At 43.8% G+C, this 26,236-nt stretch overlaps 1 protein-coding gene across 1 annotated transcript in view; it reads right to left on the reverse strand.

Annotated features, from left to right (window-relative positions):
- LOC124711717 (dehydrogenase/reductase SDR family member 11-like) overlaps window positions 1–26,236 on the reverse strand; it is a 63,746-nt gene that overhangs the window by 14,491 nt on the left and 23,019 nt on the right. Inside the window, exons 2-3 of the mRNA XM_047241928.1 lie at window positions 9,389–9,551; window positions 2,730–2,859 (exon numbers count right to left, since the gene is read on the reverse strand). Of these exons, the coding sequence (XP_047097884.1) occupies window positions 2,730–2,859; window positions 9,389–9,551 (293 nt within the window). The remainder of the gene's footprint in view (window positions 1–2,729; window positions 2,860–9,388; window positions 9,552–26,236) is intronic.

Raw genomic sequence — 26,236 nt, forward strand, 5'->3', positions numbered from 1 at the left:
TAATATGGACCGAGAGTATACCAGATGAATCCTGAAATATTGAGGACTATTAGAAATGATATTTGCAATTAACTTTAGGGCAAAATCAGAGGATCAAGTGAAGGACTTCTAACTTAGAAGCAAAATTCAAGACTTAACGAAGGATGGAGGCTTTAAGAAGCATGACTGTCACAGGCATATATGACATTCCTCTCTAACAGGAGATTATTTGTATCAAACATAGGTCCTAATATGCTGAACAAATTTGAGAATGTACATCTGAAAAAGCATCATATGGAAGCGCATGAGGCACAGTGGGAAAACTGGAAGACGAGAGGATCCGTGCGTTTGATATGCCCTTTACACTAGGATGCTGAAAATAATGAGCTGATCGGATAAAAAAATGAACATGTTGAAAGACGGCAAAATTGACAGATCCATCGACTTGCACATTATTAGTATCCGAGATGCAAATTATATAGACAGATAGGCAGATCGAATTAATTTGACTTGAAAATATCGTATTCCTTTGTTTTTATTAAATATTATCCTATAGTTATTGCCAATACATGAAGTGCTTGTATTCGTTTTATTTCTTGAGAATCACGTTTGGCTGGGCTGGCAGTTTCACAGACAGCAAGTCACAGCGGATCAGTGGGCAGGTTGTAAAGGTGACTGAAGCACCAGGTAGGACAGCGTCGGCAGAAGTAGCTGTGTGCAGTTGGCAGGGTGAGAGGACGCCTGTCGCACGCGACACTGCTGACAGCGGGTACCGCCGTCGCAACAGGTAACTGAGTTGGCTAGAAGTGCTACTCTGAGATATGAAGGTTAGTGCAAGATAGGATGTCGTGGCGAGTCGCGTTGAACTTTTCACAAGACTTTATAAGAACCACACCATTCTGTGAAGATGAAATAAAAATGCATGTAGAAAAAGTTAACCGCTACGGTACAGGACATTACAGTGCTCTGTCCTTCATTAGCGACTATCTTTGAGCTCTTCCATTTGGTTGGTGTTTGCAAAGAAAATCAACAATATTGGAATTTTGAGTCCGCCTTGATGCAAACAACTTACTTGTTTACTTACGAGTTGGTACAATAGGACTTAACAGCTGTGGTCATCAATCCCCCAGAACTACTTAAAACTAACGTAAGGACATCACACACATCCATGCCCGAGGAAGGATTCGAACCTGCAGCCGTAGCAGTCGCGCGGTTCCGGACTGAAGCTCCTAGAACCGCTTGGTGACCGCGGCCGGCTTGCTTATGAATACTTCATTCCCCAAACTAAAAATAGCATAGTTATACAAACACATTATTAAATTTTTATCGTTAGTATTTTGAATGTAGTTTTCTGTGGATACTTTCATACTATCTCATTTATTGTACGTTATAACATGTTCTTAACAATTATCGTCGCTGTTTGCGGTATATTTTCCGTGTTTTTTCTGTTGCCGCTTTTCTCGGCAGACATATCTGCAGCTGTGTGAGCGGCTGTTATAAACAAATACTAAAAAGTGAACTAATGTTTGTCAGCGTTCCACACTTTCAAAATCCACATACTAAAAATGTAATGTGTTACAGGGTTTGTGTATCTATGCTATTTCTGCATGTTTTAGATTTGAAGAACCTGTGGCAGCGAGTCACAAATATTGACATTTTTATCGGTTGTAAAAAGTGAACAATATTGTTAAGGGTGAACCAAAAATTATTTGTATTTTATGAACATAATTAGTATAAAAGAGTTCATGTTCTTGAAACAACTAATATGCAGCAATCATTTAAAAAAGCACCTTTATTTGAAAGATGTCTAGGGAAAATAAAAAAGGATCGAAAAGAGATGCGATTGTGCAGCTGAGGACGAAGGACGTAATTTATGGTACACACAATGTTTTGTTTCACAATACGGAAGGCAGCCATTGAGCGGTTACACATATTTTATGTAAGTTATTTGGTATTCTGCCAAAATAAACTATTGTTATCGCAAAATGAATTTCCTTGTAATAGTTGTCACCTCAAATGATCGCAGCAGCTAATATTTTTAATAAGCTTTATTTCAGGAATTTGTGCTGCTACAAGCTCATCTTCCAACGCAGTCTCTGGTCAGCCATCACGAGCCGAAGTGTTAATTTATTTTTCAAAGTGTTAACAGTAACTGTAAATGTAAATGCGAGAGATTTTGTTGTAAGAACCTTTCTAAATTGCAACAGATAACTTCCGTTAATGTTCATTTTTTAAATTATAAAGATTCCATGAGTTCAGTAAGTTTTATCTTGGCCGCTCGACAGTAACAATCTGAATTCTCTGGAGGCTTGCTTTGCAATCAATAAATTGAAATAACAAAATTACATTCAATTCAGTTAACGTGAACTATATTTTAGTCACCATGTTCAAATACTAAAGTTCGTACATGAATAACAGTGGCCCTTCAAGAACCCACCTCATATTTACTTATGCACGTAAGTAAAAGTGGTAAGGAAAGACAATATCCCTGAGAGAAAGAATCATGCATTAACAAAAGAAAAATTCATGCTGACAAACGGCGGCGCGACAAACGGCGGCGCGACAAACGGCGGCGCGACAAGCGACAAACGGCGGCGCGACAAACCCACTGATGGAGGACTCAATTCCCATATCGTTTATGTCTTACATTACTTCGCATGCTCCATTCGCAATTGGAACAATGACTGGAGGGGAATATCTTGACACTACACGGTGAAGCGATATGAGAGAGATGCAGATTTAGAACATACCTGTTGATGTGGATGATGAAGCCATCGTCGACACCCCTGCTGATCATGTCCTGCACGGCCTCCCTGGTGCAGACGCTTAGACCCAGGACGTTCACGTCCAGCATGCGTGTCCACGACTCAGTACGTCCGCCTGTGATGTACAAGATGGAGTTGAATATTTTGTGACATCCTCAGAAAATATTATCAAGCTAATACTTTAACTTTTTATGGAGCGACCACATCCATCGTTTTGGTTTGCACATTCTTCAGTAATCGCTAAAATTACGTCTTAGGTAGGATAAGGGTGATGGGAAATGAATGTTCGACACAGTGCTTTTGTAAGTTCCTACGTAAAGTTCTTCATCCCACATGCATTTGCAATCTGGTTATGTTACAGTTCGGCTGGCCTGTGTGATAATGAACTGTTCTGTACTCATTCAAATCTATACTACTACCTAAAATTTACTTACTGTCCACTGACAGCTCACCCTAGAATAATCACCATTGTGACCCAGCAGACATGGGGGGGGGGGGGGGGTGTCCAATTTTAAGTTTACGTAATTCACCACGAAAATATCTGTCACCAAGTCATGAACACTCGACAGAGTTCCAAGTAACTCTCAGCTTTTAGGAACTACAGTTCACTAAAACTAATGTGCAAGTATTAGTAACAACTGCATCTTTCGGACTGTCTTCCTTAATACCTATAGGATTTGAAGTCTCAAAAAACTTCAAATATCATTTTAAGATTTCCAAAGAATATTAAAACATTTTAAATTGTAAGCATTGTCATAGTGGAGTGTTTAGCAAGAAAGCCTTGTGATCGTGAAATTGCTGCCTCCACTGACTACTTGCAGTTTTCTTCTTTTATTGAAATTCAGCATTTAGGAACAAGTAGAAATGTTAAATATGTATCTAAACATTTTTAGTAATCTTGACACAAATTTTAATCACTAATCACACAGAAATGCCAGTACTGACATCATTCAGTACAGAAATGCAAAATTTTCAATAGAAAATACTTTGATTTCTAGAGCTTTAACCGCACTGCTTATGTATACACTTCTTACATTTGAAAACGGTATCTCGCGTCTTAATTAAATTTCTGACGACAAGCCTTTACAAATAAAAACATGTTTTATTAAAAAAAATACCGCTTAATTCTATTTGTTAATAGATAAGAAACCTAAAAGTAAAACGAAATTGTTCGGGGATTTGAAAGCTGACATTGCCCAGAAATCTGTTTCCTGGAACAGCAAGACTGTTCCAAAAATTAAAAAAAAAAACCACGTGATAAAATCGCTTGCTATGAGACGAAACCTAATCCCTATTAAGATTTGTTAGTGACACTGTTGTCGATAGCTGAAAGCACAGCTTAATTGTACGGTAATTGTGTAGTCGCTGGTTGAAATCTGGCGGAGTTTTGAGAAACATTTTAATTTTGCTCCCACAACAAGCAGACTTCCTCTTACAAAATTTATCAGCTCTATGAAACAAGCAGAACAAAGCTTTCCTGTAGTCTGGGCAGGAAAGAAAAAAGGAAAAAAGGCAAGGCGCGTACCACAAGTTCCGTCAGGCTCTGTGTCTGTGGGCACCTAAAGGCCATGGTTTCTTCATGCTAATGGACAGAGATTATTCTGTCAAGTACATTAGATCAAGAAGTGTGAACTAAGCTTACTCAGCCAAAATCGCCCTGATACACTCACATTCGCTCGCTCTTCGCTGATTGGCTGTCGCTTTAAGGCCATAGCTCCACAGCAGAGCATTGCAGAGTTTTTTTCTTCCAATCTGAAATACTTTGTTCAGCTAGACGGCCACCAATCCAGCTCTGACCCGATCAGGTTGTTCTCCACTGTGTATAGCCTAAAATCTGTCTTTAGGCGAAATTACGAAAATGTCCCCATTGCCGTTGTGGATACAAAAATACAGGATGATTCAAATGTCATGTTACATAGGACAAAGTCTAAACCGTGATTGACGTGTTGTCCAACAGAACGAGGTCTTACTCAAGCATGTGGCAGGAATCATCTTCATAAACAAAACTGTCTGGTGAACGTGGGCACTAAACTGCGTACTGTAAGAGCTATGACAACATATTCCATAATGTGAAATATCTCTTCTACTTAAGTGCTCAGAGTTCTTAAGATACGTATTTTAGAGTACGTTACTACACTTTTTTGCTTCATATGATTGTTTCTGTCCGCACCCGGAGCTTGGTCAGCACGACAATGTTAATCCTAACGGGCCCGGGTTCGATTCCCGTCTGGGTCGGAGATTTTCTTCGCTCAGGGACTGGGTGTTTTGTTGGCCTAATCATCGTTTCATCCCCATCGACACACAAGCTGCCGCAGTGGCGTCAAATCGAAATACTTGCACCCGGCAACGGTCTACCCGACGGGAGGCCCTAGTCACACATTTATTTTTATCATCGTTCCTGTCGTATCTCTGAACACGACATACATACGTGTATATATAAGCTCTCAGATATCAGTAGTAACAATCTGAGGGCGAAACATGGGAGCGCGATTCCAACCGGTGTTTTAAGACGAGGTCTGTCTCGCCAGAGTAAAATTTCATTAGTGTTGGTCGAGAACTCTGAGGCAGAAGAGGTGTCACGCTGCTCTGACGTCGGTGATGGCAAATCTTACCACACTCAAGGCCTGATTTTTTTTTTTTTAATATGGCCAGGAGAGATTTAGATGACTTAACTACGCTTTAAGTCGAATTCAAGGTAAAATTCCCTAGCATAGTGTAAAGCTCAATTGCAGAGTTATGCTCGTGATTGTTAGGCCGAGTTTGCAATAATCTCATGTTTTGTTTGTCGGTTAAAAAAGCCTCCTCCAAATAATCATTCACCATATCTTATTGATAAATTTTCTGTGGTTATTAAATATTTATGTAACTTTGGAATAATTTATTAATCTGGCACTCAGCCATTATAAATACTTACAAGGTCATTGTCAAGTATTTCGCCATTATTAATACTTGTCAAATTATTATTGGTCATGGTGATTTCTGAAGCTTTTAAAGAGACAATATAGGAAATCTCTTCTTACAAGTTATTTAGTAGTTAACGGGACCCAAGCAAACTCCTTTTTATTAAATTCATTCTTAGTAACCATCTTTAGTCACTGCTGCTGCTGTGAATTGCTGTAAACCACTTAGAAAAAGGCAGTCATCTATAGAGGTGAGTGAAAAAACTTCAGGCCAAAACAGAGACATTGACATACCACAACATGTCATGTACTCTAATCCAGCAATTCCGTTGCACAAGCCAGATTCTTTATCACTCGTGAATTCTTATTCGAATATGCAGTCAAATAGCTCATCCAAATGTTAGTTTTAAGTTTTTCATGTAACGATCTGATGAGGGTTACAGCCCCACAGCCATTTTATATAGCGGGGCCATTTTGATCGAAGTTATCAGTTTGTTGGTTACATATGCTGGTTTGTCACTCGCGGATTTCGAAAGGAATGAAAACTTTACTAGAACTTTGGGATGACGCAAGTATTGTGATTCTTAATGAGAGTTTCTAGCTTTCTTAGTTTACAGTTGTGGCACTTGGTTCGGGACATTGTGTGTAATTGACATTACTCTTAACTATGTAAAGCTTAGGCAAGTCACGTAGCTACATGTTGATACTTTGATAACCTATCACATGCTTTTAACATAAGTGGTTGGGCAACATATATTGACTTATGTTAGCAATTAGCCGTTAGCATTCTAGCTCATTATTCGAAGTAAGCTCGCTCAGTCTATAAATTATCTGGTTATCTTTCTGATAGTGCTGGTCAGGCGCAGTCTGGTAACTGCTACAGCCGATAAGATTATTGCAAGTTTATTTTGTGAACGCAAGTGTAAATCTACCCACTTTATTGCTACTAACTGATTAACAATTCCACCTAAACGAAGCGTCTTTATGCTTTCTTAATTGCCTCGTTTTGTTCTTGCATCTGCTGCGACTACTTGCCCTGCTTTTATTATTGTTGTGAGCTCTCAATTGCTGTTTGTTCGGGTTCCCGCCTAAATTCACTATGAACGTTGATCGGCTGAAATGCTGGGCTCGATAGCTACTTCAGAAAATAATGACTGTCTTAGGACACTAAATGGCACCGTAGTCAGTACCCTATGACAAACTGCTATCAACGAGTATTCTATGGGCTGCAGCAGTCATGGAAACAACTGCTCTCTGGAGTTCTGTAGGAATTTGTCCATTGCATTTCTGATGTATCAGTGACACTTCGTTCATGCTTCATTCTTTTAACTATTATCTGTACGTTGTTGGCGTCTAGTTGCATCCAAACACAGCTTCTAAAATCACTACTGCTGCGGCCGCCTTATGTATCATGACTACGCTTTCAGTTGAATCTTCCGGGCTGAGAGGCCGTGGTCGATGTATAAAATTTTATACAGAAGTTTCACCTGAAGACAACGCCGGCCGTGAAAGCCTACATTGTATGTTTATGTTTGTTCGCTATCAAGATGGACACGAAGTCTTAAGCTAAGCCCTAAGAAGTCACGTCGTTAATACTATACCTACAGATGGTTAGAGAACGTTTACGTGAAAAAGTTCCTATTAAACTCATCTCTCTAACAAGATTTCTGCACAATCGTCAATGTTACCTTATCAAAACTTGGTTTCCGTATGCCCTAGTCCAAGTTTAAACCACGGGGCCATAGCAAGCACTTCGAGCCAACCCTTCTACTGAACGACTGCGCCCACAGATTCGGCACAGTGGCTACAATGCAAGTATCAAGTATTCTCAGAACACAGCAACAATCAGCCCCTGCCACTTATTGTTTTATTGTATAATTTTCCTAGTACCCTTTGTGTTTATTTAAACATTGAACTGCAGTAACTGAGGATAAATTTAGAAAGGTAAAAAATCGCCTATTCTCAATGTGGGTTTCCCTAAATGCTAACTTCTTTGGCAGTTCACATTTGCTTTGGAGTGGTTTCTGGAAATAAATTCTAACAAACGGCAACCATTTCTATCTCCTTCCCCATCCTCGTGCAACTGACCTTGGGTTCATGATTGAGAACGTCCTGTATGCGGTCTTCTTTACCCATGAACCACACTTTTCTAAAATGCTCCTAATAAGCCGAATTCGACCATTCGCTGTCGTTAGCTACAGTCCGAACAGGCTCGTTCCATTTCATATCACTTTGCGACTTTACTACCAGATATTTAAACGACGCGACTGAGTCAACAACACACTAAAAGTGCTGTATTCGCTCATCGTGAGTTTTCCCCCTACTTATCTGTATTGACTACACTTTTCTACTCTTAGAGCCAGCTGCCATACATCACACCAGCTAAAAACTATTGTCTAAGTCATCTTCTGTCATCCTCGAGTCACTTGCCTTCGATATCTTTACATACACCGCAGCCTAACCAGCAGAAAGACCGTAGATGGCTCCCCACCCTGTGCGGCCTATATTATATAGAAAATACTGGTCCTATCGCAATGATGTTTCTTCATATAGGAATGTGCAATGATTTACATTTAGTTACTTTCCGTACGAAGTGTCCGTCCTTTTTCAGGCCTTCACCGATTTGGTTACAGCCTTTCGGCACTGAGGGGAAACTTCATACTGTAACGTCTTACATGAAAATCGACACGGAGGTTTTGATGCTTTCAATCTAATAATTTGTTAATATTGTATGCACTAATGCCTCTTAACATTGTAAGTAGGCTGTTAAGGTTTTTTTATTGGTAACGCCACGTAGCGCTCTGTATGAGAATCACTGGCTGTGCTGTGTGCAGTCTGTGGCTGGTTTGCATTGTTTGCTATTGTAGTGTTGGGCAGTTGGCTGTTAACAGTGCGTAGCATTGCGCACTTGGACGTGAGCCGCCAGTAGTGGTGGATGTGGGGGGAGAGATGGCGGAATTTTGAGAGCGGACGATCTGGACGTGTGTCCATCAGAAAGAGTAAATTTGTAATACTGGATATCATGGACATATATATATATATATATATAATGACTTTTGAACACTATTAAGGTAAATACATTTCTTGTTCTCTATCAAAATCTTTCATTTGCTAACTATGCCTATCAGTAGTTAGTGCCTTCAGTAGTTTGAATCCTTTATTTAGCTGTCAGTATTGGCGCTCGCTGTATTGCAGTAGTTTGAGTAACGAAGATTTTTGTGAGGTAAATTATTTGTGAAAGGTATAGGTTATTGTTAGTCAGGGCCATTCTTTTGTAGGGATTATTAAAAGATTGTGTTGCGCTAAAAATATTGTGTGTCAGTTTAGTGTTGATCAGAATAGGTAGAGAGAGAAATGTCTGAGTACGTTCAGTTCTGCTGAGCTGTTTGAAAATCAAATAATGTAAGAGGTTTATCAGCACACTAATTCACTAATTTTTCTAAGGGGACGTTTCAACATCCCTGTTAAGAACGACGTGTTGAGCTCTGTCTGCTAGGAGAAAGTAAACGCAGTTAAGATTTTTTTATCTTTGGAAAACTTCTAACTGTAAAAGTTTCGCTGAAAATATGGATTTACAAAAAATAATTTTATGGTGAATCATTTTTACAAAAAGTAGTTTTTACAAAAAAAATTTGTTGGAGCTTGCTAATCACAACTGTATATTGAAATTGCTCTTAGTTCTGTAAATGAGTAAACACATACAGATATTCCAGTCTACCTAAGTTCTAGCAATTCGCTACTTACTTGTCAGTTGCTCGTCTATTAGAATGCCAGCGTTGTTGATAAGGATGTCCACTCCAGACAAATTCTCCTTGATCCACTTGAAAGCTGCGAGGATACTTTCTTCCTTGCTCAAGTCTCCTTCCAGGGCGTACAGCTTACCAGGAGCATCTTTCAGTTCCAGCGCCTAAACACGAAAGACGCAAGAACTGCGGAGTTTGCATTAGCCTTCTCTACATTTCCGAAGTGACCTACTAGTAGAATACCAGAAACGTACACCTAGTCAGACGGAACAAGCACATTATGAAATGGGTGTACTGGAAGCGTATACTGTGAGGATTATCTGCAGCTGACGCTGTTTATGATGCTAACGAGCCTTTGGACCAGAGATGAGCGATGACGATCTGGTATGAAAATGTTCTCTGTGCTGCACCACTCCTGTGTATGAAAGATAGGGTGCATAACTGTGGGTGTGGATTTAGACGGGAACCATCGGGGCTAACTGTAGCATAACGTTGTTATTTTGCCAGCCTGAGTGTTGATCGAAGACAGCAGAGTGGTTTGTCTACATCCGCAGGGCACGCACGCCTTGCGTAGTTTCGATATTTCCCGTTCGAACTGCCACGCTGGCCACAAGCCGCTACGTGCCTCTTTGCCAACCCCCACGACCTTTCTACCCCAAGCTCTAACGCAGTTGTGTACGGCAGACCTTCGGTTGCAGCGGTGAGTGAACGGTTGTGTTTTAGGGTAAAAACACTTTCTGGATACACGTATTAGGATATCTTTTTCAGCAACTAAAATAATATACATTTTCTTTTAGGTTTATGATGCTAGGCCAGTTTCGAATCGTGTTTGAGACGTTGAAAGGAGTCTACCGGGACACATGTGGATTGTGGCACCCGAATATTGTAATGATACTAACAAACTAAAATGAAACTATCATATTGTAAAAGATGTTTGTGACTGGTGGGCTTTGTAAAGCGGATCGCTGACTGCACGACCGCAGAGCCAGAGATACTGATTCTGCTCTGAGATTGTAATGTTGGAATAAGAGAGCGCTTGGCGCAGAGCAATGAGTGTGTATCAGTCTGTGAGCGAAATAGGATGGAGTAGGCAGTTTTCGTGGTGTGCTCTGTAAAGCCACCAGCTGTTAGATTATAATGTAGGAAGTTACACCGCACGTAAAGTATGTTGTGTTGGCAGAAGAGCCAACACCGTGTTACTAGAGGAGGCCAAAATGCACGCGTTTTAGCTCACGCAGGCTGGCGTGAGGAGGGGACTATACTGACGTGAGGTATGGAACATGACAATGAATTAGAATTCAGAAAACGGACGTAATTAGTTTGATACTTAACTTTAATCCATTAATGATGAACATCGCTCTTGACGGTACATGATTCACAATATTATCTGTTCAGAATAGTAACTGAATGTGGCGCCTTGCTAGGTCGCAGCAAATGACGTAGCTGAGGGCTATGCTTAACTGTCGTCTCTGCAAATGAGAACGGATGTAGACAGTGAACCATCGCTAGCAAAGTCGGCTGTACAAATGGGGCGAGTGCTAGGAGGTCTCTAGACAAGACATGCCGTGTGGCGGCGCTCGGTATGCAATCACTGATAGTGGCGACACGCGGGTCCGACGCCGACGTATACTAACGGACCGCGGCCAATTTAAAGGCTACTACCTAGCAAGTGTGGTGTCTGGCGGTGACACCACAAAATAGGTAGTTAAAAATGAGTGATTTCGTAATGGAATGTGAAGTGAAATGATGAAATGTATATTTAATTGTGAAGAAAGGATTACTGGATTCCTATTACAAAAAAGCTGTACAGGTAAATGTATTACTGAAAATACAAATGTGGAAGCAGAAGTCTTCTCACAGATAAGGCAAAGAGGCTAGTTGTTACTTTCCTTTTGGCAGCACGTTAGTGTAAATGAGTTTGCTGATAATTGGTAACAAAAAATGATTCAAATGGTTCTGAGCACTATGGGACTTCACTTCTGAGGTCTTCAGTCCCCTAGAACTTAGAACTATTTAAACCTAACTAACCTAAGGACATCATCACACACATCCATGCCCGAGGCAGGATTCGAACCTGCGACCGTAGCGGTCGCGCGGTTCCAGACTGTAGCGCCTAGAACCGCTCGGCCTCTTCAACCGGCAATTGGTAACAGTGAATTCTATGTTGATTAACCCCAGAACGTAAACAGATTTTATGTATAGGCTAGTTAGATATTTCCCTTTTGTATTGTTAAGATTTGTTAACATGTTGTTGTTGTTGTTGTTGTTGTGGTCTTCAGTCCTGAGACTGGTTTGATGCAGCTCTCCATGCTACTCTATCCTGTGCAAGCTTTTTCATCTCCCAATACCTACTGCAACCTACATCCTTCTGAATCTGCTTAGTGTATTCATCTCTTGGTCTCCCCCTACGATTTTTACCCTCCACGCTGCCCTCCAATACTAAATTGGTGATCCCTTGATGCCTCAGAACATGTCCTACCAACCGATCCCTTCTTCTGGTCAAGTTGTGCCACAAACTTCTCTTCTCCCCAATTCTATTCAATACTTCCTCATTAGTTATGTGATCTACCCATCTAATCTTCAGCATTCTTCTGTAGCACCACATTTCGAAAGCTTCTATTCTCTTCTTGTCCAAACTATTTATCGTCCATGTTTCACTTCCATACATGGCTACACTCCATACGAATACTTTCAGAAACGACTTCCTGACACTTAAATCAATACTGGATGTTAACAAATTTCTCTTCTTCAGAAACGCTTTCCTTGCCATTGCCAGCCTACATTTTATATCCTCTCTACTTCGACCATCATCAGTTATTTTGCTCCCCAAATAGCAAAACTCCTTTACTACTTTAAGTGTCTCATTTCCTAATCTAATTTCCTCAGCATCACCCGACTTAATTAGACTACATTCCATTATCCTTGTTTTGCTTTTGTTGATGTTCATCTTATATCCTCCTTTCAAGACACTGTCCATTCCATTCAACTGCTCTTCCAAGTCCTTTGCTGTCTCTGACAGAATTACAATGTCATCGGCGAACCTCAAAGTTTTTATTTCTTCTCCATGAATTTTAATACCTACTCCGAATTTTTCTTTTGTTTCCTTTACTGCTTGCTCAATATACAGATTGAACAACATCGGGGACAGGCTACAACCCTGTCTTACTCCCTTCCCAACCACTGCTTCCCTTTCATGTCCTTCGACTCTTATAACTGCCATCTGGTTTCTGTACAAATTGTAAATAGCCTTTCGCTCCCTGTATTTTACCCCTGCCACCTTTAGAATTTGAAAGAGAGTATTCCAGTCAACATTGTCAAAAGCTTTCTCTAAGTCTACAAATGCTAGAAACGTAGGTTTGCCTTTCCTTAATCTTTCTTCTAAGATAAGTCGTAAGGTCAGTATTGCCTCACGTGTTCCAGTGTTTCTACGGAATCCAAACTGATCTTCCCCGAGGTTGGCTTCTACTAGTTTTTCCATTCGTCTGTAAAGAATTCGTGTTAGTATCTTGCAGCTGTGACTTATTAAGCTGATAGTTCGGTAATTTTCACATCTGTCAACACCTGCTTTCTTTGGGATTGGAATTACTATATTCTTCTTGAAGTCTGAGGGTATTTCGCCTGTTTCATACATCTTGCTCACCAGATGGTAGAGTTTTGTCAGGACTGGCTCTCCCACGGCCGTCAGTAGTTCCAATGGAATATTGTCTACTCCGGGGGCCTTGTTTCGACTCAGGTCTTTCAGTGCTCTGTCAAACTCTTCACGCAGTATCGTATCTCCAATTTCATCTTCATCTACATCCTTTTCCATTTCCATAATATTGTCCTCAAGTACATCGCCCCTGTATAGACCCTCTATATACTCCTTCCACCTTTCTGCTTTCCCTTCTTTGCTTAGAACTGGGTTTCCATCTGAACTCTTGATATTCATACAAGTCGTTCTCATATCTCCAAAGGTCTCTTTAATTTTCCTGTAGGCGGTATCTATCTTACCCCTAGTGAGATAGGCCTCTGCATCCTTACATTTGTCCTCTAGCCGTTCCTGCTTAGCCATTTTGCACTTCCTGTCGATCTCATTTTTGAGACGTTTGTATTCCTTTTTGCCTGTTTCACTTACTGCATTTTTATATTTTCTCCTTTCCTCAATTAAATTCAATATTTCTTCTGTTACCCAAGGATTTCTACTAGCCCTCGTCTTTATACCTACTTGATCCTCTGCTGCCTTCACTACTTCATCCCTCAAAGCTACCCATTCTTCTTCTACTGTATTTATTTCCCCCATTCCTGTCAATTGCTCCCTTATGCTCTCCCTGAATCTCTGTACAACCTCTGGTTCTTTTAGTTTATCCAGGTCCCATCTCCTTAAATTCCCACCTTTTTGCAGTTTCTTCAGTTTTAATCTACAGTTCATAACCAATAGATTGTGGTCAGAGTCCACATCTGCCCCTGGAAATGTCTTACAATTTAAAACCTGGTTCCTAAATCTCTGTCTTACCATTATATAATCTATCTGATACCTTTTAGTATCTCCAGGGTTCTTCCATGTATACAACCTTCTTTCATGATTCTTAAACCAAGTGTTAGTTATGATTATGTTGTGCTCTGTGCAAAATTCTACCAGGCGGCTTCCTTTTTCATTTCTGTCCCCCAATCCATATTCACCTACTATGTTTCCTTCTCTCCCTTTTCCTACACTCGAATTCCAGTCACCCATGACTATTAAATTTTCGTCTCCCTTCATAATCTGAATAATTTCTTTTATTTCATCATACATTTCTTCAATTTCTTCGTCATCTGCAGAACTAGTTGGCATATAAACTTGTACTACTGTAGTAGGTGTGGGCTTCGTATCTATCTTGGCCACAATAATGCGTTCACTATGCTGTTTGTAGTAGCTTACCCGCATTCCTATTTTCCTATTCATTATTAAACCTACTCCTGCATTACCCCTATTTGATTTTGTGTTTATAACCCTGTAGTCACCTGACCAGAAGTCTTGTTCCTCCTGCCACCGAACTTCACTAATTCCCACTATATCTAACTTCAACCTATCCATTTCCCTTTTTAAATTTTCTAACCTACCTGCCCGATTAAGGGATCTGACATTCCACGCTCCGATCCGTAGAATGCCAGTTTTCTTTCTCCTGATAACGACATCCTCCTGAGTAGTCCCCGCCCGGAGATCCGAATGGGGGACTATTTTACCTCCGGAATATTTTACCCAAGAGGACGCCATCATCATTTAATCATACAGTAAAGCTGCATGCCCTCGGGAAAAATTACGGCTGTAGTTTCCCCTTGCTTTCAGCCGTTCGCAGTACCAGCACAGCAAGGCCGTTTTGGTTATTGTTACAAGGCCAGATCAGTCAATCATCCAGACTGTTGCCCTTGCAACTACTGAAAAGGCTGCTGCCCCTCTTCAGGAACCACACGTTTGTCTGGCCTCTCAACAGATACCCCTCCGTTGTGGTTGCACCTACGGTACGGCTATCTGTATCGCTGAGGCACGCAAGCCTCCCCACCAACGGCAAGGTCCATGGTTCGGGGATTTGTTAACATAGGTATACGTAATTTGATTATTTGTGTTTATGCTTTTTTGTGATGTTGGATAATACTTGCTGTACAAATCTCATTGTGACTACGCCAGCAAAGAAAGGTATTCATTTAATAAAAAGGATGTGATTTTTCTGAGCAATGTAGTTGCAATTGTCAAATGTTTTGAAAAGCCAAACTAACCCCGAATACAACTTCACTATTGATAAAACAGTGTTATTAATTCACCCAAATCACTGTCGCCTTCCTGCCCATGTCTTATGTTTTATTTAAAGACATTCAACTTTTCTTAAATGTTTTCATTTATAATTGAAAGGAATTTCATGTTTATTTCGAAGTATTACGGCCAGCATATCACACCGTTGTGCCTGTAGCTAGCATATTTTATGCTTCATGAGAGAGCAGAATATAACGCGATCCATAGTTGCTGCTTTTGAGGTAATACAATTTTATTTATTTGCTATGTGCACAGAGACCAAAGTTACAGTTTTGAACATGGTCACAGGATACAGTAGGTAAGGGGCTGAATGTATTTTGCAGTGACTGTATTTTTATTGGTGTTGGGAGTTGCATTGCCCAATCAGTTCGTGTAGAGTTTTGACAACAGTAACACGGTGGAAGCACACCACTTGCAGTTACAACCTGTTACACGGTAGCTTCGTTTTCTATGCACTCCCAATACAGGCATTCATTGAAGCACTTCAATAATTCTAATGTTCGTGACACACGAAGAACGTTACAACGTGGTGGCTTTCCCGCAATCTATCGATTATCCCTATTCATAAGATCTTTAACCTCTTGCTGTTTGACCGCAGCGCCATCTGGTGTGGGCTCCGGGTGTGGTTATCGGTTTAGAGGACAGTGTGAGATGAGGAACGCATCTGTAACGAGCTTTCCGTGAGCCCTTTTCGCTGTGGTGTTAGCCGTTGGGGAGCGACCAATACTGGGATCATGTAACCCCGTGTAAGTTAAACAGGACCGACGTGGCTTCAGCTGTGATTTATCAGTAGAGCGCCGAGCTGACCGCCGGCCGCTGTGACCGAGCGGTTGTAGGCACTTCAGTCCAGAACCACGCGGCTGCTGCGGTCGCAGGTTCGAATCCTGCCTCGGCCATGGATGTGTGTGATGTCCTTAGGATAGTTAGGTTGAAGTAGTTCTAAGTCTAGGGGACTGATGACCTCAGATTTTAAGTCCCACAGTGCTTAGAGCATTTGAACCATTTTGAAGACAAGCTTTCCGGGAAGTGTTCACTGTCATTTTGGTCTATCTTCCTTCTGTTTGTAGGGTACGGATGCCCGTGTCTCCATGGTATTCGAAGGACAATGTGATTGCAAGATCTGGTAGACATTTTATACTGATTCATTGACTGATGTAATTTGTTGTGTGTGTTAACCTTGTGTATTCGTGGCGTTTGTGAACCTTTAGCCGGTGTAACGCGCCGTGTTCCAGAGGAAGCTTCTTTTGAAAGTTAGCGGCGTGCATTAGTATATGCGTTACCTGTTCTTGTCCGCCTTCTGATTTTTGAAGTAACTGTGCGGTGTAATATTTAGTAGTACCACTTCCCACGGATGATTAATAGCGCATGTCAGAATGTGTGTGTTTGCTGTTTTATTGGTCTATGTATAATCTGATTTTGTTCTGCTTTCTTTGAAGCTAATGCTGAAGGCCTATCCTGTCTATGGAATTACAAAGTGCGCCTGGTCGATGTAAGTGGCTCAGATAAATTGAAGTCTGCTCCAGGACGCATTTGTTCTCTCCCAACCGCTACGGAAATGGCTCTGAGTACTATGGGACTTAACATCTGAGGTCATCAGTCCCTACCGTAGCAGCTGCGCAGTTCCGGACTAAAGCACCTAGAACCGTTCGACCACAACGGCCGGCTGGTAATTACGGACATTCTGTTACTGTCGTTTAGCTTTTACCCTTATTACATTCTGTGCCTTACATAATATCGTCTTGGGTTTAAATGAACTTTAAATTTTCTGTACATTATTTAAACTGGCTTTTAATTCTTAATGTTTCTCTTTGCTTGGTCTTTTAATTTAAAAAATTAAAGCTTAACTGGCTGCTAAGTGATTGGAACAGTGTAAAATAAATTGTGTTCTACCAGTGCTTGAAGAGTGTAAAATCCCCACTGGTCTAGTCCTTCCCGTTTTCCTTCCTGCCTGAATTAGGATGCCCTGCTTATCACCATTTTAGTGTTCAGTTTTTCACGATTTCTGACAATAGGATCTCAGAGAGCTCTTTCGTCTGAACCTAAATACCTCCGAGTAGCTAGCGAAACAGGGTGGTCACGCTTGTCTCAATCTCCAGATTAAATTCATTTTTGAGTTTCATCGTTTCGCGTATTGCTAAGAGGGTTGCCCAGAAAATAATACACCGTATTTTTTTCTCAGCCGAGAACAATGCTACGAATTCGAAACGTTACATTTGTACACTCCTGGAAATGGAAAAAAGAACACATTGACACCGGTGTGTCAGACCCACCATACTTGCTCCGGACACTGCGAGAGGGCTGTACAAGCAATGATCACACGCACGGCACAGCGGACACACCAGGAACCGCGGTGTTGGCCGTCGAATGGCGCTAGCTGCGCAGCATTTGTGCACCGCCGCCGTCAGTGTCAGCCAGTTTGCCGTGGCACACGGAGCTCCATCGCAGTCTTTAACACTGGTAGCATGCCGCGACAGCGTGGACGTGAACCGTATGTGCAGTTGACGGACTTTGAGCGAGGGCGTATAGTGGGCATGCGGGAGGCCGGGTGGACGTACCGCCGAATTGCTCAACACGTGGGGCGTGAGGTCTCCACAGTACATCGATGTTGTCGCCAGTGGTCGGCGGAAGGTGCACGTGCCCGTCGACCTGGGACCGGACCGCAGCGACGCACGGATGCACGCCAAGACCGTAGGATCCTACGCAGTGCCGTAGGGGACCGCACCGCCACTTCCCAGCAAATTAGGGACACTGTTGCTCCTGGGGTATCGGCGAGAACCATTCGCAACCGTCTCCATGAAGCTGGGCTACGGTCCCGCACACTGTTAGGCCGTCTTCCGCTCACGCCCCAACATCGTGCAGCCCGCCTCCAGTGGTGTCGCGACAGGCGTGAATGGAGGGGCGAATGGAGACGTGTCGTCTTCAGCGATGAGAGTCGCTTCTGCCTTGGTGCCAATGATGGTCGTATGCGTGTTTGGCGCCGTGCAGGTGAGCGCCACAATCAGGACTGCATACGACCGAGGCACACAGGGCCAACACCCGGCATCATGGTGTGGGGAGCGATCTCCTACACTGGCCGTACACCACTGGTGATCGTCGAGGGGACACTGAATAGTGCACGGTACATCCAAACCGTCATCGAACCCATCGTTCTACCATTCCTAGACCGGCAAGGGAACTTGCTGTTCCAACAGGACAATGCACGTCCGCATGTATCCCGTGCCAACCAACGTGCTCTAGAAGGTGTAAGTCAACTACCCTGGCCAGCAAGATCTCCGGATCTGTCCCCCATTGAGCATGTTTGGGACTGGATGAAGCGTCGTCTCACGCGGTCTGCACGTCCAGCACGAACGCTGGTCCAACTGAGGCGCCAGGTGGAAATGGCATGGCAAGCCGTTCCACAGGACTACATCCAGCATCTCTACGATCGTCTCCATGGGAGAATAGCAGCCTGCATTGCTGCGAAAGGTGGATGTACACTGTACTAGTGCCGACATTGTGCATGCTCTGTTGCCTGTGTCTATGTGCCTGTGGTTCTGTCAGTGTGATCATGTGATGTATCTGACCCCAGGAATGTGTCAATAAAGTTTCCCCTTCCTGGGACAATGAATTCACGGTGTTCTTATTTCAATTTCCAGGAGTGTATTATCTGAATTCTCCCGAGTGAGCGCGCCAAGTTTCCGTCACTTCTGACAGCGTAGCGGCAGGACAGTTCCAAAATGGCGTCTGTAGGTGATTTACGTTACAAGCAACGTAAAGTCACTGAATTTCTCACGGAGCAGAGAAACCAACTGTAGGTAACATTCGCAAAAGCTTGGGCAGTCTATTGAGCATCTGATGTCGACGGAAGTACAGTTAGTCGTTGGTCACGATGGGTGAGGCCATCAGAACGCGGTTCGGCGGAGCTCCACGATTTGCAGAAGTCTGGAAGGGGATCCACAGCTGTCGCACCTGACGCTGTCATTCGCGAGGACAGACGCAGTACGACTCGGCAGTCATGTTGAGGACGATGAGGAGGTCATTCACGAAGTGAAGCACTGGCTCCGCCACCAAGAAAAAATTTGGTACAGACAATGCATACACGCCCTTGTTTCGCGCTAGACGGAGACCATAGAACGCGATGGAGATTGCGCGGAAAAACAGGGAGTGCAGATAAAACAACATTCTTTCGTGTGTGTAGCTCTCATTACGTTCAGTAAGAACTGTTGAAGAAAAAAATGCGATGCATTACTTTCTGGGCAACCCTCGTAGTTCCCGTTGCACCTGTAAACCAATTTAAGCTGTGCCGTGTGGAAGACTATACCGTGTTCACGGAATTCCCACGATGTAGAACGAGATCAAAGCCATCCGCTCGACCAACCTATTTCAGATGCGTGAGCCTTGAACGCTAATTTAACAAAGCGTTTGATCACCATTTCCAGTCTAGTCACGTGAAACTTCGTGAAAGAATTTCTCATCATTGCAGTCACCACAGGTGATCCTAAGTGCGCCAGACTCACTCATGTTCTGAACTTCAATTGCTAAATGCTTCCCATCGCCTTTAACAAAATAAAAATAAAGCGAACTAACTACTGTGAATTTTGGTACCTCAGCTGCCCCTACACATTAGTAATCTACGTGAAGAGATGTGCACGTGCTTCTTTTTCGCCTATTTGCACCCAACCCTGTCTTTCAGCGACCAATACGCGGTCTTCCGTACTTAACTAGAACCCATTTGGTAACCACATGCCTATAGAAATCCGCCTTAAAAGACTTCACATGTTCTGGTAAACTGGTGTCCATCCACCAATTGTGAGCTTACTATAGATGTGCTGCAACTAGGCGTGGTTTTCACTCTTATTGTGCAAGTGAACTGATACGTGAAGGATATTTTTGTTGATTCCCTCATGATCTCATACTTCCCCCCTCTCTACTATGGCGGGTGATGCTGTCTTAAGTCGTAAGCGCTTACGTAAATCTGTCTTCCTTATATCGATAGGCCCCATGTATTCACTGTGATAGTTTGTCGTATGTCAGACCACAATTACAGTTAACCTCAATACGAGGCTTTTCTTTGCACCGTTACTCTTATTTAAGTTAACCGTAATCGACATAATAGAATTGTGGTTCAAAGTAACAATCCTAAATATACCGTACTGGATGTTGCCCAATTCTGCGGGATTTTTGACCTCTTATTAATAAGAACTACTCCAATATTTGTCAAACGATGCCAGCCACAGAAACTCTCGTGCCTAAGCCTGTAAAGCCACGTCCCCCTTTCGAGTTTGCATCCCCGTATTATCCACTGCGCACACGTGTTAGAGCCCTAATGCATAGAAATCTGATCATAGCTAAATTCCATTAGGGACAGTGGATATGTAGGGTTAATGAGAAATAGGCAATGAGACTGCTCAACCACTGGAATTGAGTTTCATCGAACATGGCAGATAGCGAGCACACCTCAGCTATTAAGTTTCATCTGGAGAGATTTGTCTACAATCTGTGTGCGAAGTTGGTACGTTAGAGAAGTTTGACACATTGTGATGTATCAGTTTGAATATCCGTTTTCGCCGCTATGTGGTTGCACACGCTATAGTCTCTGACTTAACACATGGAACACTCAAGATGCTTCCCATAAGCTTCTTCAGAGCCACTGCAACACCTGCACACCCTCAGGAACGTCAGGGCTGAGCCATTACCGAGTTCTGACAATGGACTGGGCAGCCAGACATTCGACAACTTTGTTAGAAGCGAAGTTTCGTTAACTCATCTTTGACACTTTAACGGGACATCCTTCTCTAGTATTACTTTTCCTCAACAGTAGTTGTCGATACCAGTATTATTCTTCGAATCCTGGACATGTCAATATTATCTCAGTAGCTTTTCTGAAAACTTTCATATAATTTTATACACAGTATGTTATATTTGAAGCAAAAATTTATGAAAATGAATTACTTTATAAAATGTTTTAGTCTGTCATAATAGGTACTAGTTCTGAAAGTACAGTTAAAATTATTTTTTAGAAACATTTGAAATTTCGAACTATCGGCACACTTAGAATTTATTATTAATTATGAAATACTATACTGGTTACTGTGTGATTCTGGATTCATTTATGAAATAATAACTTGAAGTCGTCGTGTAACAAACTAGTAGAATTTCATTTATTAAGAACCGGCCGCTATGGCCGAGCGGTTCTAGGCGCTTCAGTCCGCAACCACGCTGCGGCTATGGTCGCAGGTTCGAATCCTGCCTCGGGCATGTCTAGGGTACTAATGACCTCACATGTCAAGCCCCATAAGAAAAATTGTAAACCCTTTGGAATATGGTACGAAACTCGCAAGTACGCCTCTGATCACGATCGGACGTATTTTAGTATTTTGTGCTGCCAATATAATTTCTGCTTTGTTCTAGTGAAACAGGTTGGTTGGTTGGTTTAAAGGCGGGAGAAGGGACCAAACTCCGATGTCCTCGGTCACTTGTTCCTAATGAAACAAGTTTGAGAATTAAAACGACGAAACATATAACACAAAATGGAAAGAAAGGAAAAGCCACAAGAACGAAGCTAAATCAATGAACACTAAAAGGATCTAGTTGCCGGGGATTCCGACGTGTCCTGGGGCCCACACAAACACCACCCCCAACGGCGGGACTGTTCCAGGGCATAGATGGACTCCTGAATGGACGCTACCAGAGGGTGGCGAGGGTAGCACTGGTCGATAGGTTGTAGGCTGCTCAGTGAGTCAGTACACAGGACAAACGACATGCCAGGGCATGAGCGGATGTACTCAAAAACACGAGATATGGTCGCCAGCTCTGCAGTGAAAAAACTGCAGCCAACTGGAGAGGACCGCTGCTCAATATGTCCTCCATGAACAAATGCGAAGCCTATGTGACCGTCAGCCATTGAGCCATCTGAGTAAACCACTTCAGAGCCCAAGAACACGCGAAGAATCGAGAGGAAGTGACAGCGGAGAGCGGCAGGGTTAACAGAGTCCTCAGAGCCATGCAAAAGGTCCAGACTAAGCAGCGGCCGAGGCGTACACCATGGAGGAGTACGTGAACGAACCGCTAAGGAAGGACTCCAGTTTAGAGAGAAAGGACCACACGCGAACCGCAATCGTTAGCCCCCATCTGGGCCACCGATACGGGGGATGGACTGCCGCGGGCGGGAAAAGGAGACGGTAATTCGGATGCCAGGAGAACTATGAATGTGTGTTGCGTAACTGGCGAGCAGTTGGGCACGTCTGATCTGCAGTGGAGGGACACCAGCTTCCACCAGTACACTGGTCACAGACTCGTCCTAAAACCTCCTGTCGCTAATCTAACCACACAGTGGTGCACAGGGTCGAATAAATGCAATGCTGAAGGCACTGCCGAACTATAAACCACACTTACATAGTCAATTCGGGATTGGACAAGGGCTCTGTATAGCTGTAGCAGCATACAGTCATCTGCAACCCAATGGTGTTGCTCAGGAAATGGAGGACATTGAGGTGCTGCCAGCCCTTCTGCTTAAGCTGATTAAGATGAGGGAGCCAAGTCAATCGAGCGTCGAAAACCAGTCTTAGAAATTGATATGTCTCCACTACAGCGAGTGGATCGTCATTAAGGTAAAGTGCGGGTTCTGGATGAACGGTACGACGCCGACAGAAGTGCATGACACGACTACGCGGATGAAAACTTGAAGCCGTGGGCTAGAGTCCATGACTGCGCCTTGTGGATGGCTCCCTGCAGGCGCTGCTCTGCAACAACAGTTCTGGAGCAGCGGTACGAAATGCGGAAGTCGTCAGCATACAGAGAAGGTGAGAGAGGGCCGACAGCTGCTGCTAGAACGTTAATGGCCACTAAAAATAGAGAGACGGTCAATACAGACCCCTGTGGGACTCCATTCCCCTGGATATGGATGCAACTATGGGAGTCACCAACTTTAACATGGAAAGTACAGAGCGACAGGAAGTTTTGGATAAAAATCTGGAGTGATCCCCGGAGACCCCACTCATACAATGTGACAAGGATATGATGTCGCCAAATCGTGTCGTATGCTTTACGTAACTCAAAAAAGACGGCAATCAGGTGTTGCCGTCTGTAGAAGGCTGTTCAGATGGCAGACACTATAGACTCAAGATTATCAGTGGTAGAACGACCCTGGCGGAAGTCACCCTGACATGGAGCCAGCAAGCCTCCTGACCCAACCGCTGACATACCACACATTCCAGCAGCTTAAAAGGAACATTGGTAAGGCTGATGGACCGATAGCTCTCCACATCAAGCGGGTTTTTACCGGGTTTGAGCACCGGAATGGTGCTCTCCCGCCATTGCGATGGAAAGACGCCATCGCACCAGAGCTGGTTGAAGATGACGAGAAGATGTCGCTTGTAGTCGGATGAGAGATGTTTAATCATCTGGCTGTGGATGCGGTCAGACCCAGGAGTTGTGTCGGGGTAATGTGCAAGGGCACCGAGGAGCTCCCACTCTGTAAATGGGGCGTTATAGGATTCACTGCAGCATGTAGTGAATGATAGGACGTTCCCTTCCAGCCGCCGTTTGAGCGAAGTGCCCAGCAAAGTGCTCGGCAATCACGTTTCCGGCGGTACATAACTCGCCATTTGTGATAATACTGGGGACAGCTGTTGTGGTCTGGTACCCGAAAAGACGTTTGATCTTTGCCCAGACTTGGGAAGGTGACGTGTGGCACCCAATGGTGGGTACGTATCTCTCCCAACACTCCGTCTTCCGTTGTTTGTTTGATAAGGGAGCGAACACAGGCACGAAGCCATTCAAAGGATATGAGGTGCTACAGGGAAGGACGCCGCTTATGCCGCTGTAGAGTTCGCCGATGCTCCTTCATTGTTTCAGCGACTTCCGGCGACCACCAAAGGACTGCCTTACGCTCAGGCACCCTAAAGAGCGAGGGATCGCGTTTTCTGCTGCAGAAACAATTGTGCTAGTCACCTGCTCAACCATCACATCGATGTTACCGTGTGGGTGACAGCAGAGGTGAACGTTCCCCAGTCCGCCTTCTTCAAAGCCAATCTGGGCAGGCGGCATGCGCCTTATGCTGGGACAGTTACAGGAAGATCGGGAAGTGGTCACTACCACACAGGTCGTCATGTGCTCTGCAGTGGATAGATGGGAGAAATCCTGGGCTGCAAATTGATAAATCAATGGCCGAGTAATTACCATGAGCCACACTGAAATGTGTGGCAGCCCCAGTATTTAAGATGCACAAGTCGAATTGCGACAAGAAAGTTTCGACATTTCTGCCTCTGATAGTAAGCATGGTACCACCCCACAAGGGGTTATGGGCATAAAAATCTCCCAGAAGTAGGAAAGGTTTAGGGAGTTGATCAATCAGTGCAGCTAATATATTCACGGGTACTGCACCATCCCATCTGGAGGAATATATACATTGCACACAGTTATTTACTGCGTCGTCATTCTGACAGCCACAACTTCAGGAGGGGTTTGAGGGGGCACATGTTCACTACAGACCGAGTTTAGGACATAAACGTGAACTCCACCCGACACTCGATTATAGTCGCTACAGTTCTTGTAATATCCCTTATAGCCACGAAGAGCAGGGGTCCACATTGCTGGGAACCAGGTTTCCTGGACGGCAACGGAGATAGCAGGTTCAAAGCTTAACAGTTGCCGTAGCTCAGCCAGGCGGTGGAAAAAACCGCCGCAATTTCATGGGAGGAGGACATCATCAGACTGGGAAGGCATGGAACATTGAATGAGGCAGTTTAAGCCTCAGTCACCTGCTGCCACAGATTTATTGCCTGAGCAGTCTATATCCATTGTGTGAGTGTCTGGAGGGATCTAGGTCCTCAGTGGACGCCAAAATCTCCACCCCATCCTCATCCGCAGAACTTTTAGGTAGCGGTGGTGTGGGTACCGCTGCAATTTTCTTAGTCTTAGGGGTTTTCTTTTTGGATTTCTCTCCCTGCTCCTTGGGTCTCCCTGGCTGGGAGGACTTCACTGGGTCTGCCTCCGGGACTGAGGATGAGCATGAAGCCCTATGACCAGCTGCTTTTAGACTCTTCAGCCACTGGCAGGTGTCTGTCTTGCCCACTAGAAGAAACCTGGGAAGGGAATGACCCAAGGGACATGTTTCTAGCGAGAGAAGCCAAAGAAAACTTACGCTTCTCCAGCTTAGAAGTGGGGATGGACGTCACCAATGGTTGGGGGGTGTCGCTCCCGAAGTAGGTGGTGCAGGAGCAACAGGGAGGGAAATGTCCCCATCATCAAGGGGGCAGGTGTAGTCTTCCAGCTCTGTGACCTGGGTTGGCAGAGCTGATTGTGCCAGAACTGTTGTAGCGGCGGCGTAAGACAGTGTCATACGCACAGGATGCAGTTGATCAAATTTTCTCTCAGCCTCAGTATTGGCCAGTCTGTCAAGGGTCTTTTACTCCATGATTTTCCTTTCTTTCTGAAGAATCCTGCTGTCAGGCGAGCAAGGCGAATGGTGCTCTCTGCAGTTGACACAGATGGAAGGTGGGTCACATGGAGTATTGGGCGTCCACAAACTCGGCATGTGACGCTGGAAGTACAGCGGGAAGATATATGGCCGAACTTCCAGCACTTGAAGCACCACATCGGGGGAGGGATATGGGGCTTCACATCACACTGGTAGACCATCACCTTGACCTTCTCGTGCAATGCATGACCCTCATAGGCCAAGATGGAGGCACTGGTGGGAACCTGATTATCCTCCGGACCCTGGTGGACACGCCGGACGAAATGTACATCTCGCCGCTCTAAATTGGCGCGCAGCTCATCATCGGACTGCAAAAGAAGGTTTCTGTGAAATATGATACCCTGGACCATATTTAAGCTCTTATGGGGCATGATGATTACAGAAACATCCCCCCAGCTTGTCGCAAGCGAGTAACTCCCGTGACTGGGCAAAGAATGCTTTTTTGATCAAGATTGACCCAGATCTCAATTTGGACAAGCCCTCCACCTCCTCTAACTTGTCCTCTAAATGCTCAACAAAAAACTGAGGCTTGATAGTGATGAAAGATTCCCCATCAGCTCTCGAACATACAAGATACCAGGGCGAATAAGATCCACTGCCATCCTTAGCCTGATGTCCCTCCC

This window comes from Schistocerca piceifrons, chromosome 8, assembly GCF_021461385.2.
Source record: "Schistocerca piceifrons isolate TAMUIC-IGC-003096 chromosome 8, iqSchPice1.1, whole genome shotgun sequence".
Lineage (NCBI taxonomy): Eukaryota > Metazoa > Arthropoda > Insecta > Orthoptera > Acrididae > Schistocerca > Schistocerca piceifrons.